At 36.7% G+C, this 16,026-nt stretch overlaps 1 protein-coding gene across 1 annotated transcript in view; it reads left to right on the top strand.

The window, feature by feature from the left end:
* The first annotated feature begins 313 nt into the window (after positions 1 to 313).
* Positions 314 to 16,026, top strand: part of LOC128986656 (DNA topoisomerase 3-beta-1) — a 29,015-nt gene continuing 13,302 nt past the window's right edge. The window contains exons 1-9 of the mRNA XM_054407130.1: positions 314 to 574; positions 2,333 to 2,475; positions 3,526 to 3,723; positions 9,370 to 9,537; positions 11,003 to 11,131; positions 11,861 to 11,979; positions 13,679 to 13,879; positions 14,594 to 14,798; positions 15,565 to 15,747. Coding sequence (XP_054263105.1) covers positions 484 to 574; positions 2,333 to 2,475; positions 3,526 to 3,723; positions 9,370 to 9,537; positions 11,003 to 11,131; positions 11,861 to 11,979; positions 13,679 to 13,879; positions 14,594 to 14,798; positions 15,565 to 15,747 — 1,437 coding nt within the window. The 5' untranslated portion in view covers positions 314 to 483. The remainder of the gene's footprint in view (positions 575 to 2,332; positions 2,476 to 3,525; positions 3,724 to 9,369; positions 9,538 to 11,002; positions 11,132 to 11,860; positions 11,980 to 13,678; positions 13,880 to 14,593; positions 14,799 to 15,564; positions 15,748 to 16,026) is intronic.

Here is a 16,026-nt window from a genome sequence, read left to right on the forward strand (position 1 = left end):
GAGAAGACTCCAACCCAACCCCTCTCCCAACTATCCTTTCATGGCCTTAGAATTCTACTAAATCCCATCTATTATCTGACAAAAAAACAAAACAAAATCAAATTGACCACCAAACTAAAACAATATCCTCAACAATTCCAAGTCAATACTAACAAAAACTCACCAAACTCTAAATGAAAACCACAGAATCGTCAAATAAATTAGTGCACAACGAGGCTGCATACAATATAAGCCTGCTTACAAGCAAATAAGAAAAAAAATAGTGAGTGCCTGAAAAAAAAAACAGAAATAAGAAATTGGTTAATAGGTTATGTTTGCCCGTTGCCGCCTCTATGTCTGTGATCTAACGTTTGCAAATATTTAACTTAAAAATGAATAGTTTGTAGTTTAACCATGGGTATTTATTATCATAATCTTATTATATTGTAACTTCTGCTATAGCACTGGCCATTCAGTTTGAAACTATATTCAGACAGCCACACTATGAAAACGGCTTTGATGGTAGCAGAGAAGCCTTCTTTGGCTCTGTCTCTTTCCAATATTTTAAGTAATGGAAAGAATACTTCAAGGAAAGGTAGGCCCTAAGTCATTCATTACACTAGTTATGCTCTCTCAAAATGTCCTCCGTAGCCTACTTGAACTTGAAATAGGCTAGGCGGTTTAACAAAACGTAGGAAGACATACCTGTCTTCACTCATCAACTCATCTATTGTGTAGTTTTAAGCATGTACTATAACACTTTACATACATTTATTATATTATCTATTGTCAAAAATATGTCATGATGTTTAACGCATCACACCAGTGTTAGCCATCAAATTTTTCATAGCCTACGTATCGTTTTGTTAGCATTTTAGGTACTTCAGTATTAAACGGCTCGAGGCCACATTTTGTCAGCGCGCTGCGGCTGTTATGTTAGGTTGGGTTATCATAATAGAAAGTATCGTTCGATTCATAACGAAGCGAGGAAAGTCCTACACACATAATATTTACGATAACCCAACCTAACATAACCGCCGCAGCGCGCTGACAAAATGTGGCCTCCGTTTAATACTGAAGTACCGCATTTTATAGCATATTATTGTAAATAGTTGTTACCGTCAAATAAATCTGTCAGTTTAGTACTGGTACAGAAAAATGCCTGGCTGCACTTTACTTGACGTCCTACACTCATTCGATTGTTTTTTCGATTCAATATTTTCATTCGATTGTTTCATTCGATATATCGTTTGGTTAGTTAGGTTAGGTTAACCTTACCTAACTAACCAAACGATATATCGAATGAAGCAATCGATTAATCGATATATCGATCGATATTTTCATTCGAATGAGTGTAGGACGTCAAGTAAAGTGCAGAAATGCCTTGATGTATATCAGTCTTCTCTTAGGCCAGGTATAATAGCCTTAGGTGTAGTGATAGAGTTGACAAGATAGGCATTGATAGCCTGTTTGATGAATTCAAGGTCCAGGTTTTGTAGGTACTTAAATGAGATCACGTTGCCTAAAGGTAGGCCTAGTTGGCAAAACTTTGATCTCCAACCATCGTATTCAGCCTGATTCAATTGATAACCAAACTTTACCTCACAGTACCGGTAGCCAAAACCAAAATTTTTCATCAATTTTAACAAGGCTATTGTACCTACAAGAGAGTCGTATAACTTATCAAAGTTTTGCCACATAATGCCTGTTATACACTTAACATTTTAAATTTAGGTAGCCTAATGATACCTTAATTACTCATTTAACATTTGTTCTTACTCTGCTCTTTGGTCTAAATTACCAAATACCTACTTATGTAATTCATTTGTAAAAACCTTTGGGCGCAACTTATCCAATGATGTGATTTAAATAACTCAGCATTGTATTTGGTTTGACTCTTGCTTTGAAACATTAAACCTAAACCTGAAACATTTAACGTTAAACCTAATTTCTTTCACACCTTGCTCCTTTTCAGTTAGGTAGTAAGTTAGTGGCCAGAGTGTTTAATTTATAGGCTTAGAGCTTGCCTCATTACTTAATCTAAAGGTTGCTGTTTAGATCCTGAAAAACGCTTAAAGCACCATCTGAGGGTTTCTAAACTGTCCTTTTTAAACTTTTGAGATTTTAATTTTTCAACCCTTGAGTGTCAGCCACTGTAACAATGGTTCAATGCACTGAAGTCCTATAGTGGAATCATATAAAGATGTGCCAAAATGCAATTGATAAAAAGCATCATGTTATTTGGGTGGGGAATGGGTAAAGAAAAATACCTACCAGATATAGAAAAAATCTACACCAATAGTAGGCCTATACTGTACGGTATTTATAAATTCTTATTTTTTACTGATTTCAGGAAGTAATGGAGCTTGCTCAGTACATGAATGGCAAGGCCAGTTTAAAAATGAACTGGTTAACTTCCGCATGACTTCAGTATGTGGACACGTCATGAGTTTGGATTTTATATCAAAATACAACAACTGGGACAGAGTTGATCCTGTAAGTAGAAAATGTAACAAACCACAGTAACTCAAATCACAGTAACTTTGTAATCAGGGTATAGGCTTGGAACTCTTAGACAACTGTAGCAAAAATATTATTCTTTAAAAAAGCTTTTAAACAAAGTTTTCCATTAGGGTAATATTAACATGTTTGAAAATTTCATCTTTATTTTATTTATAGCCTGCAAAACAATGTAGCATTTTTAAGTTGTGTCACAGAAAACATACTACTATAACCCAGAATGCCAACCGCATGGTAAAAAGCGTTAAGTACTTTTGAGAGAGCTTTGTCTGTCAATTCGTAGGCAGTGCCACCAGCGTTGCTATGCTGAGTGCATTGCAACGCTGGTGGCGCTGCCTACGAACTGACAGGCAAAGCTCTCTCAAAGCACTTAACGCTTTTTACCATGCGGTTGGCATTCCTGGGTGATAGTAGGCCTAGTATGTTTTCTGTGGTTGTGTATAGGCCTAGCTAACTGCTAAAGATGCTACCACAGCCTTTGAAACCCTGTTTGTAACTAATACGTTTTGTTGAAACCCATGTATTGCTGTGATGTATGTCTGCCTTATTTTAAAAGGTTTATCTAGAAATTAATAATTGAAGTTTGTAAACTTCAGTCACACCAAAGCAAGCTAAGCTTAATTAAATCTCCAGCACACCAGAGATACTTAATTTTTGTCCTGGTGTATCCAGGACACTAGCACCGCATTCTTACTTAATTTCCCCGCCTGACTACTATTCTTATACAGTACATGTAATAAACATTAGTTTTGTTGTAGTGGCCAAAAGAAATATAAGGCAAAAACAATGTTCTTGCCACGTTTCAATCGCTGTGTTTATTGTTGTCCTTGATAGTCTTTGAGATGTCCCCATCTTGATCTTTTTCAGTCAAACAACAATTTGCATGCAAAATGTCCGTAACTTCGATCTCTGCACGAAATAAAATAATTGAACAACTGCATACTGTACTTGCAACTAAGCTAGAATAGAACTTTTGACGAGGAAAGTATAAATTATAAGTTTATTTTGAAACATTCACTTTGACAGGTGGAGCTGTTCTCCTGTCCGACAGAAAAGAAGGAGGCAGCAGCCAAGTTGAAGATGCCTCTGTTCCTGGCTCAGGAGGCTCGTGGCTGTGACTATCTCATTTTGTGGCTCGATTGTGACAAGGAGGGTGAGAATATCTGCTTTGAGGTCATCTCTTGTGTGGAAGGCTCCATGAGGAGATCTCCGTATTCTGACGGGGTAAGTTTAACTAGGCCCTAACCATTTTTTATTGAATAAGAACAAAATTAACTGTTAGGAATGTGGGGTCAAACCTAGGATGTTGCGTATAACATACATGATATAGTATAACACATCTACCATTGCCATAATGTTCTACCACTGCACCTAAACAATAGAAAAAAATAAATTATCAAACATTCGCACAATATCATAGATTATTCATTAAATTAAAACTCAAAAATAACTGTAAACAATCCTACTTTGACAGTTCTCATTGTGTATCACAGTTTTTCGTTGCTGTTTAGTTCAAATTAGCTGTTGTCATGGATGCAAAAACAAAATAATAATAGTGCTGCACCCTGTTGGGAAACCTCATTACTTTTTAATGCTATTGCATATTATAGAACCAACTCGCCTTTGGCTCGCTGGGGGCTCCGCCCCCAGGCCCCCTTTTTTGGTTGGGGGTAAGTACAAATAGGCCATGGCGTAAGACCTACAATCGTGGCAAATTTCAGACATCCAGTTAATCTAGAAATGGGTAAACGTGATTTAGACTTATACACCTGTAAGAATAATATTGGGGGGGAGGATTTAATATTTCGGGGGGGGGGGGGGTTATGAATATTACCCTTAACTTAGGATCCCATACTACAATACTACCAAATTACAAGTCTCTAGCACGTTTGTAAACGATTCAGATGGCCATAACAAAGTCATCAAATTTCAACGCAAGATCAACAATCATGTCAATTTTCAGATATCCAGTTAATCTAGAAATGGGTAAACGTGATTTAGACTTATGCACCTGTAAGAATAACATTAGGGAGGGGAGGATTTAAAATTGGGGGGTGAAAATACGACGCCCCCAGGCCCCCTTTTTTGATTGGGGGTAAATACAAATGGGCCATGGCGCAAGACCTACAACTGAGCAAAATTTCTATCTTAATTTTTATCTTAATTTCTATTAAACCTAAGTTTTGGGGGTCAAGGAGTAAAGTTACGAAAAAAACACGTAATGTGTAAAATTTAAAGTTAAGTAAGGAGAATACAAAGCAATATTAATTTTTGCAAAAACAAATTATTTAAGTATGAAAAATGGCGAAAACCGGTAAAAATTTAAAGAAATTTACCAAATTTTGAAAGTAGGGCGTTTTTTGAAGGTTAAGGAGTGCGATTTTCGGAAAACACTTAATAAGGGTTTGTAGAAAATTTGATTCCCGTTCATGAAAATCCTTTCAAATCTTTTTATCTCTTACCGTTTTCGAGCTTTAAGTAAACCAGAGTATATACAAAATATTAATAATGTTTGCAAAAAGAATTTACTTAGATTGGGAAAAGTAGCGAAAATTGGGGGTAAAATTTTGTAAGTACAAATGTGCCACTAGGGGACACGGTGCAAATTTCAGGATTTTTAGCTAATCTAGAAATTGGTAAACGTGATTTAGACCGATGAATCTGTGGTGGTTATAGGATAGATATAAGGGGGATTTCGAGAGGGGGGGGGGGACTTTTTAAATGGTCCTTATTATATTCATACCTTGGTGTAAGCTCTAATACAGTAAACTTTGTATAGTTTTAATAACCTTGTGCATACAGAAAAGGTAAAGAGTCTATTATTACCTCGTGAAACTGGTAAAACCTTTTAAATTTTGATATTAAACTTAAGTTTTGGGGGTCAAAGAGTAAAGTTACGAAAAAACATGTATGATTAAAACCGAAATTAAGCCAAGGAAAATACAAAGCATTAATAACATTTGCAAAAAGTGATTATTTAAGTATGTAAAAATAGCGAAAACCGGTAAAAATTTGAAAAATACCAATTTCTGAAAGTAGGACGTTTTTTAGGGGTGAAGGGGAGAAATTTTCGGAAAACACGTGTAAGGGTTTTGTAGAAAATTAAATTTCTGAACATGAAAATCCATTCAAATCTTGGCTAGCTCCTATTGCTTTTTAGTTATAGCCGTAAAAAACGTGTTATATCGTCTTTAGATATCCGCCATTTTGGATTTTTGGGGAGTTAAAAATTTTAAAATGTGACTTTTGCAAATTTCACCCTTAACTTAGTATCCCATAGGCCTACTACAATACTGCCAAATTAAGTCTCTTGCACGATTCTAAACGATTCTGATGACCATAACAAAGTCATTAAATTTCAATGTTATTCTCCATAATAATAACATTGGGCTCGTAGTTTTGGGGGTCAAGGAGTAAAGTTACGAAAAAAAATGTAATGAGTAAAGTTTAAAGCAAAGTAAGGGAAAAGCAATAATAATATTTGCAAAAATAAATTATTCAAGTAAAAAAAAATTGCGAAAACCGGTAAAGATTTTATAGAAATTTACCAAATTTTGAAAGTAGGGCGTTTTTTGAAGCTGAAGGAGTGCGATTTTCGGGTAACGTTTAAATGGGTTTTGTAGAAAATTTAATTCCTGTTCATGAAAAATCTTTCAAATCTTTTCTAGCTCTTACAGTTTTCGAACTATAGCCGATTGAAAAAAATGTGTTTTGTCGTTTTCAGAGGTCCGCCATTTTGGATTTTTGGGTGTGTTAAAATTTAAAAATTGGACTTTTGCAAATTTCACCATTAACTTAGGATCCATTACTAGAATACTAACAAATTTCAAGTCTCTATCACATTTCTAAACGATTCATTTGACCATACCAAAGTCATCAAATTTCAATCTTATTCTGCATAAGAATAATATGGGGCTTGTAAAAGTGGTAAAAACTTAAGTATTTTGGGTCAAGGAGTAAAGTTACGAAATAACATGTAATGTGTAAAATTTAAAGTAAAGTAAGGAGAACACAAAGCAATAATAATATTTGCAAAAAGGAATTGTTTAAGTATGAAAAAATAACAAAAACCGGTAAAAATTTGAAAGAAATTTACAAAATTTTGAAATTAGGGCGTTTTTTGAAGCTTAAGGAGTGCGATTTTTGGAAAACGCTCTAAAGGTTCAGTAGAAAATTTAATTTCCTTTCGCTAAGATCCTTTCAAATCTTTTCTAGCTCTTACTGTTTTCGAGCTATATCCGTTTGAAAAAAACTTGTTTTATCGTTTTCAGAGGTCCGCCATTTTGGATTTGTGGCGGGGTTAAAATTTGAAAATGGGACTTTTGCAAATTTCATCATTAATATAAGATCCCCTACTACAATAATACCAAGTTTCAAGTCTCTAGCACGTTTCTAAACGGTTCAGATGAGCACACCAAAGTCTACCATTTTCAATGTTATTATCCATAAGAATAACATGGGGCTTGTAAAAGTGGTAAAAAACCTTTAAAATTTGACATTAAACCTAAGTTTTGGGGGTTAAGGAGTAAGGAAACAAAAAAACATTAAATGAGTAAAATTTAAAGTAAATTAAGGGGAACACAGAGCACTAATAATATCTGCAAAAAAGAATTATTTAAGTATGAAAAAATAGCGAAAACCGTAAAAAATTTCAAAGAAATTTACTAAATTTTGAAAGTAGGGGGTTTTTTGAAGGTTAAGGAGTGCGATTTCCGGAAAACGCCTAAGAGGGTTTTGTAGAAAATTTAATTTCCTTTCGCTAAGATCCTTTCAAATCTTTTCTAGCTCTTACCGTTTTCGAGCTACATCCGGTTGAAAAAAAAGTTTTTTTTCGTTTTCAGAGGTCCGCCATTTTGGATTTTGGGGGGGGGTTAAAATTTGAAAATGGGACTTTTGGGAATTTCACCGGTAATGTAAGATCCAATACTACAATACTACGCAAATTTGAAGTCTCTAGCACGTTTCTAAACCGTTCAGATGGGCACACGAAAGTCGGCCATTTTTAATGTTATTCCCCATAAGAATAACATGGGGGGGAAACCCTTAATTTCGGGGGGGTTCAAATTTAAAAACGTCACTTTTTGGAATTTTCCCGGGGGTTTGGTCACTAGACCTACAAAACACCGAAAATTTCAAGTCTCTAGCTCATCTAGAAGTGGTCTAGAATTTGTATCCCCCAGTGAGTTACACATGCGGCTGTATAGTATTTAGACGGGCTGTATAGTTAAAGTTGAAACAGCTGACTAAATTCTTTAATTCCATTTAAATATGAATACTCATAAGGTTAACACGGGGAACTACAGAGCCATTGGGGCGGAGCCCGAAAGGATTTTTGAGATAAGAATATGCTTTAATGTTAATCGGGAATGTGAGCTATCATCATGCCAAATTTCAGCCCAATCCGTCCAGAAGTTTAGGTATGCGTGATTGAGCAACACACACACAAACACACACACAAACTCACAAACTTTCAGATTTATAATATTATAGTAAGATTGCTCAGTAATACAACCTAAGAGTAATTATCAATGATCAATGGTAGGCCTATTAATCAGACTGTTCTCTTTTGTACTGTATTTTGTAATTTGCTAGCTTACTCTAGACTGTTATTCTTAGGTTGTCGGTTACTCATCACTAAAATAAATTAATCACAATTTACTAAAAAATGTCGAGGTATATTTCAAGTTTACATCAAAACTCATCTTCAGCCTCTAGTAACAACATATCAAGGTTGACTGGAAAGTTTTGCTTTAATATGTTCAGTCGTTATTGAGTTATCTGATTACATAGTTTGCATAGGTCCCAATCTCAAAGAGCTTCGCTCAATTATTGAGAGACGGAAAATTTGTCCTAAACACATGGCAGAGTATGAAGGAGCATTTTATAAAGAAAATTGTCCATCAAGGTTTGACAGAGGCCATTACAAGAACGAGAGATCTAGGCAGTCTTGCCAAGCGCAACATAAAATTTAAACATAGAGTAACTTGTTTGAATGTTAAACAAAATTATAATAACAACATATTCCTCGTTATTTGTTTTAAAACAGTAGGTACAAACATAGTTTATCGGCATGCCACAAATTGTTGAGTTCTCGCCTACTCTCACAGAAAACTAAAATTCGTATATACAAAACTATAATAAGACCAGTATTACTATATGGCTCAGAGAATTGGGTGATAAGCAAGAGAACTGAGAAACGACTTATAGTGTTCGAAAACAAGATTTTAAGGAAAATCTTTGGACCAACCTTTGAAAACGGAGAATGGAGAGTTAAGCACAACAGGGAGTTGAGAGAGTTGTACAGGGACCCAGATATTGTGGCTGAGGTGAGAAGTAGGAGATTGAGATGGGCAGGCCATGTGTTAAGAAAGGAAGAGGGATCCTTAGTGAGAAACACCCTAAACAACAATCCCGAGGGTAGAAGACCTCCTGGAAGGCCCAAGTTGAGGTGGAGAGATCAAGTGAGAAGAGACCTGAGAAGAATGGGAAGAAGGGAGGATGAAGCAGTGGATCGTGCAGTCTGGAGGCAGTGTGTTGGCGAGGCAAAGTACCTCCTTGGGTACCAAGAGCCACGGCAGTAAGTAAGTAAGGTACAAACATAGGCTTAACTCAAATGAAGGAGTATTTTATAAAGAAAATTGTCCATCATGGTTTGACAGAGGCTAGTATAAGAAGGAGAGCAGTCTTGCCAAGCGCAACATCAAATATAAACATAGAGTAAGTTCTTTGAATTTTATTTAAACAAAATTATATTAGTAACAGTTGGATAAAGGAAATCTTTATTCTCAATTTAACTGCTTTTGTACATTCAAAGATTATTATTGTTTTTATGGTTTTTATTTAAAACCTATCATTATCTGTTGTGTTAAGGTGGTTTATCGAGCACATTTCTCTGCCATCACGGAAAAAGACATCAAGGCAGCAATGGCCAACCTTGGTAAACCTAACGAGAATGAGGCTCGCAGTGTGGACGCTCGACAAGAGTTGGATCTGAGGATAGGCTGTGCCTTCACACGCTACCAGACCAAGTTCTTCCAGGTAGGCTACCTTCATTTGTTAATTGCTCAAGTTTTAAGTGTGTTTTTAATAATTCATGTTTTAAAGTAAATACATTTATATTAATAGCTTAAGGGCTGTTTATTTAAATGTTAGGTGAACACATACTTTCTCTTGTTAGCTTATAATTCAATTGTCATGGGTTTCAAACAGAATGGGTACCAATGAACTTTCATGGAAAAAATCACATTAACTGCAATAACTTGAGGACTGTAAAATTTATAGCGTTAAGTCTTTTCCATTATTCATTGTTATTAGGACTATAACATACTAAATTTTTATCAAAATTGTTGGAGCTGTTTTTGTAAAAATAAGATTGTTCTGTTATTCCTAGCTGTTATTATTGCTGTTATTCCAGAGCATTAGGCCTAAAAATCTAAATTTAAAAAGACATCTTCTGGATATAGCCTACCATATGTTAGTATTCAATCCTCATACAGTAGACTCCCTCTTGTCCGGACTCCTCGGGACCGAGGCCAGTCCGGATAACGGCTTTTCCGGTTAAACCGACGTCCCCAAAAATTCTTTAAAACGGACCGTTTGAATGCATACTGTAAACAGCATTTTACTTAAATTTAGGAAAGCATTGTATTTAGACACGTGAGCACTGTCTCAAATCTTTCCCACGAGAACAGTCTTTTCAGTACTGCCCACTTCCTGCCGATCTAGTTCGGTTAAACCGATGTGCTGATAAAAATTGTCTGGATAAAGACATGTCACTTCTACTGAGTGTAGTCCGGTTAAAAGGTGTCCGGATAAGAGGAAGTCGACTGTACCAAATTTCATCAAAATCGGACCACAGTTATAGTCCGTAACTCTGTTGTACATATTCACACACACAGACTTACATGATTTTGAAAACCACTTTTTTGGTTCATGGGCTCCCAAAAAGAATATTTCTACTAATATGATCAGGTACATACCTTTACGTCAACAGTTCAATTTTGTAGTGAGTAAACTCACAACATGTTTCGCCTATTCAGGCATCGTCAGGTGGTATCCTAACAAGAATGCTTTGTCTTCATCCATGATGGAGTCGTCAAGAAACATTTAAATAAATACACAAACACGCACGAAAACGTTTAACAAATAGAGTAGGCCTACTATTACCGGTCGCGGTACGGAGGCAGACTCATATTTCTACCTAAAACTCAAGCGAAAATGTTGACAAAAACAATAGGCCTACTTTCTCTAAATACTATGTATAGGGGAAGAAAGTAACTAATTAAATAAAAATCACTCATCAATGATTATACAGGGAAGAAGATTACAGTACACAGGGAGAAAGCTATAGAGTCTGGAAAAATGAGCTGGAAAATTATGTTAGACATGTAGAGAACACGCATACCTTAGAACAAGGAAGCTCAAAATTCACTCACTCATATAAAGGTAGTTGACAACTTTCCTTCCGTAATCTAAGTCCTTTCTGACAATTTCTGATTTTCAGGGTAAATATGGGGATTTGGATGCATCGTTAATATCCTACGGACCATGCCAAACACCTACCCTTGGCTTCTGTGTTCAACGGCATGATGAAATACAGACGTTCAAGCCAGAAACCTACTGGTATATTCAGGTAACATTCACCCTGTAGATAGTGCCATGGATAATACATGTAGGTACTGTTATTAGTTAGTGTTAAATAACCTTAGTAATATGTAATGAAAGGTTGTAAACATAGTGTGGCTGCTCTCCATTATTAGAATAAAGCAGTTATTCAGTCAGTCTACTTTTGCTAATGTCTGGCTTTTAAATCTTTAATAAATTATTTAAAGGTTTTTGTCATTAATAACAAATTGCTTTTATCAAGTTGTATTCAAATGTACAAATAGAGTGGTTATTTTATGTTTTAAAACAGTTATTTTGATATGTTATCTTAAATTCGTAGTTTTTCTATATTATGTATATATTGATCATTTCCTATTCTTGTTACTACTCCTAGTCCTAATCCTGAAGTCAATGAAGGCCACCATCCAAGACCTCACTGTTCAGTAATTCCTCTTTATGTCATCTTTCAACTTTCTTGTAGGCTTCTCTCCTTTCTTTTATCTGGGTTCCTAAATCAATCACCCATTGTTCATTCATTATGGGTCTAAAAGTCTTCATTTCTCCAGCCTTTAATCTGCACAATTCTCTCTATCTAGTCACCAGTGTTGGCCTATAAAATGTCTCAAACATGGCTATTGTTACATGGTTATGCTCTCCTTTTTCATAGGAAGTGATTCTCAGTTTGTTAAAGCCCCCACTTATTTCCCCAGTATAGCATGCAATGATTGTTTTAATGATCCAACAATCTTTCTGGCAGGTGAATGTACAAACCGCAGATGGGCGTGAAGTTACTCTGGACTGGGATCGAGTGCGATGTTTTGAAAAAGACACGACAATGATGTTTTTACATCATGTCAAAGAGCACACATCAGCTTTGTAAGTTCGTTACAATTCATAAAAATAAATCTAAAATATTTTTAATAAAATGATCTTATAACCAACTAAATATTAGCTAAAAAGAATTGTTCAAACATAGACAGCATAACCGTCTTGCTTAAGCCTCAATCTTAATCTTATACAGAAACGTCTATGCTGTCCTGTAGTATTTGTACTATAAATTATTTTGAATAGTAGTAAAAACTTTTAAGATATTTTTATTCTCGGGTTGTAAGTTTTCTGTTTTGGCTACTATAACGTTCACTTTGTAATTACTTAGCTTTTCCTGGGTTTGTTTGCGTTCTAATCTTGCTATGTTTCAAGTACATTATCACCGTCTGATGATTATAAACTGTCAGATAGCAGAGAGATTGTACACTAACATACAGTCTGATGTTTACAGGGTGTTGAGTGTGGTGACCAAGGAGAAGGCCAAACAGAGGCCGTTGGCTCTCAACACTGTAGAGCTGATGAGAGTGGCCTCTAGTGGTCTGGGGATGGGTCCTCACCATGCCATGTAGATAGCAGAGAGACTGTACACTAACATACAGTCTGATGTTTACAGCGTGTTGAGTGTGGTGACCAAGGAGAAGGCCAAACAGAGGCCGTTGGCTCTCAACACTGTAGAGCTGATGAGAGTGGCCTCTAGTGGTCTGGGGATGGGTCCTCACCATGCCATGCAGATAGCAGAGAGACTGTACACTAACATACAGTCTGATGTTTACAGGGTGTTGAGTGTGGTGACAAAGGAGAAGGCCAAACAGAGGCCGTTGGCTCTCAACACTGTAGAGCTGATGAGAGTGGCCTCTAGTGGTCTGGGGATGGGTCCTCACCATGCCATGCAGATAGCAGAGAGACTGTACACTAACATACAGTCTGATGTTTACAGGGTGTTGAGTGTGGTGACCAAGGAGAAGGCCAAACAGAGGCCGTTGGCTCTCAACACTGTAGAGCTGATGAGAGTGGCCTCTAGTGGTCTGGGGATGGGTCCTCACCATGCCATGCAGATAGCAGAGAGACTGTACACTAACATACAGTCTGATGTTTACAGGGTGTTGAGTGTGGTGACAAAGGAGAAGGCCAAACAGAGGCCGTTGGCTCTCAACACTGTAGAGCTGATGAGAGTGGCCTCTAGTGGTCTGGGGATGGGTCCTCACCATGCCATGCAGATAGCAGAGAGACTGTACACTAACATACAGTCTGATGTTTACAGGGTGTTGAGTGTGGTGACAAAGGAGAAGGCCAAACAGAGGCCGTTGGCTCTCAACACTGTAGAGCTGATGAGAGTGGCCTCTAGTGGTCTGGGGATGGGTCCTCACCATGCCATGCAGATAGCAGAGAGACTGTACACTAACATACAGTCTGATGTTTACAGGGTGTTGAGTGTGGTGACAAAGGAGAAGGCCAAACAGAGGCCGTTGGCGCTCAACACTGTAGAGCTGATGAGAGTGGCCTCTAGTGGTCTGGGGATGGGTCCTCACCATGCCATGCAGATAGCAGAGAGACTGTACACTAACATACAGTCTGATGTTTACAGGGTGTTGAGTGTGGTGACAAAGGAGAAGGCCAAACAGAGGCCGTTGGCTCTCAACACTGTAGAGCTGATGAGAGTGGCCTCTAGTGGTCTGGGGATGGGTCCTCACCATGCCATGCAGATAGCAGAGAGACTGTACACTAACATACAGTCTGATGTTTACAGGGTGTTGAGTGTGGTGACCAAGGAGAAGGCCAAACAGAGGCCGTTGGCTCTCAACACTGTAGAGCTGATGAGAGTGGCCTCTAGTGGTCTGGGGATGGGTCCTCACCATGCCATGCAGATAGCAGAGAGACTGTACACCCAGGGCTACATCAGCTACCCTCGTACAGAGACTACACACTACCCAGACAGTTTTGACCTTATGTGAGTATATACTGATCTTTTACCATTGATATTACCTAAAAATGGAAATAAGATTTGCTTAATCAATTGGGCATTTGGCAATGAGGATGTAGGATTCTGCAGTGAGGATGTAGGATTCTGCAGTAAGTATTACGGAACTTTAGTTTCAAAAGTCCATACCCTAACTAGTTTGTTTCTTAATTATTGATGTTTTAGTACCGTACTTTGATATAATTGTTCAAATTTTATTTATCTCATCCTATACATTAACATTATACAAAAACATTATAAAAAAGACTTTTCCTACCCTCTAGTAGAAAACCTAAGTATTTTTTTTTTAATTATTGTTATTTAAATGGGAATAAATTTCATATTTTTTTAAGGAAATATTTTTGTAAAAATCTAATAACACAACTGTAAGATTGCTTAGTTTGTAGGTTTGCTGTGGCTGGGGTATTATTAACAAAACTCTGGCAATGATTAGTATTACTAATATTAGTTATGTGTGGTTTGAAGAGAAAGGGCTTATTGCCTGAAAATAGGGGAGAGAAAGGATAGGATAAGCAGGCTTACCTTAAGAAATGTAGCATCCCACTTCATTCACTACATAACACAGAAGAAAACACAAAATAAAACAAACACTGGATATTTTGAGGCCACTGCACCCTTTCTCAACGTGGAGAGATAGTAATGTATTGTAGATAATTAATACCATTCTGTTCTTGCTATATCCAGGAGTGTGTTGCACCAGCAGAAGTCGTCATCAGAGTGGGGCACTGAGGTGCGGGCGGTGCTTGCAACGGGGCTCAATAAGCCTCGGCGGGGCAAGGACGTAGGTGACCATCCCCCTATCACACCCATGAAAGCAGCCTCTCGGTCTGAACTTGATGGTGACGCTTGGAAACTCTATGACTACATTACCCGACACTTCATTGCCACTGTTAGTTTAACGATCTTTCTTTTAGTGCACCATTAGAGTTTTTTTTTTATATAATAAATTATGCAGTTTTTTACACAATACCTAATTTATATAATAATTGTTTTGTTCCTAGAGTAATATGAGAATCATTTAAATATAGGTGATGCAAAGTTATGTGAACATTCAAATTATTTGACTAATGCTAAGAACAACAGCTTATTCTTTCCGTTTGTTTTGGATGAATTATTTAGGCTAAATTATCAAAATGACACATGTATGATGACCTTCATTTTTAACCTCTGAAGAATAGGATGGTTATCAAATATATGTTTAACCAATACAGTGAAGTAGTTACTTATATTCATATTGATGACTAAAAGAAACTACTTTTAAATTTACTTTTATGTTTAATTTAAATCCATTTGCCTTTTTTGTTGTTTGGGAACAGTTAGTACAAATCCTAGTGTGGTCATATCTAACGTTGCACTTGTGTTAAAAAGCATTTAAACTGATTGATAGCCCAATGTCAAATGCATCCAGGCTCAGAGTCAATCTTCTTTTGGAGACTAGAGCTCTATAACCACTTATGCAAGTAAAGGTTCCAACTAATATTTTCAAGATAACGTTCCCTAGACTTGGCAGCATATTAGTGTACTATAGGATCCCAGGAACCCTCTCTCACAGATTCGGTAATTATCTTTTCACCGTTACTTTTATTGTCAACACATTTCATAACTAGTTTACCTGTAATGTTTCCACTTGCTATTTTTATCTCCTGTTCCTGTAGATGTCGCAGGACTGCCGGTACCTTAGTACCACGATAACTTTCTCTATTGGAACTGAGAAGTTCAGCACCACAGGAAAGACGTTGATAGACCCGGGCTACACCGCTGTGATGCATTGGCAGGCTTTCTCTAAAGTAGAAACTGTGCCTACTTTTACAACAGGAGAGGAGGCCAACATACAGGATGTAAGTACATATTTACAATCAGTATTATTAGCAAAAGGGCTATTTAATAACCCAGATTATTATAAATTACTCTGAACGGGTTTATAGAGCATGATTCTCATGAATGTTGAGGTATATCAAGAAATGTTTTCGGTAAACATTTTTACTCCAAAGTGAGTCACCATTTGATTATCAAATTTCAGTCAAAATTAAATAATGTGTACTTAATACCACAAACTTCCTAAAAAGTTTGTTTGTAAGAGTAACTAATAATATAAATAATGGGTGGTCCATAATAAC

Source organism: Macrosteles quadrilineatus, unplaced genomic scaffold, assembly GCF_028750875.1.
Source record: "Macrosteles quadrilineatus isolate MER2022 unplaced genomic scaffold, UCM_ALF_1.0 Scaffold_2__2_contigs__length_208266976, whole genome shotgun sequence".
NCBI lineage: Eukaryota > Metazoa > Arthropoda > Insecta > Hemiptera > Cicadellidae > Macrosteles > Macrosteles quadrilineatus.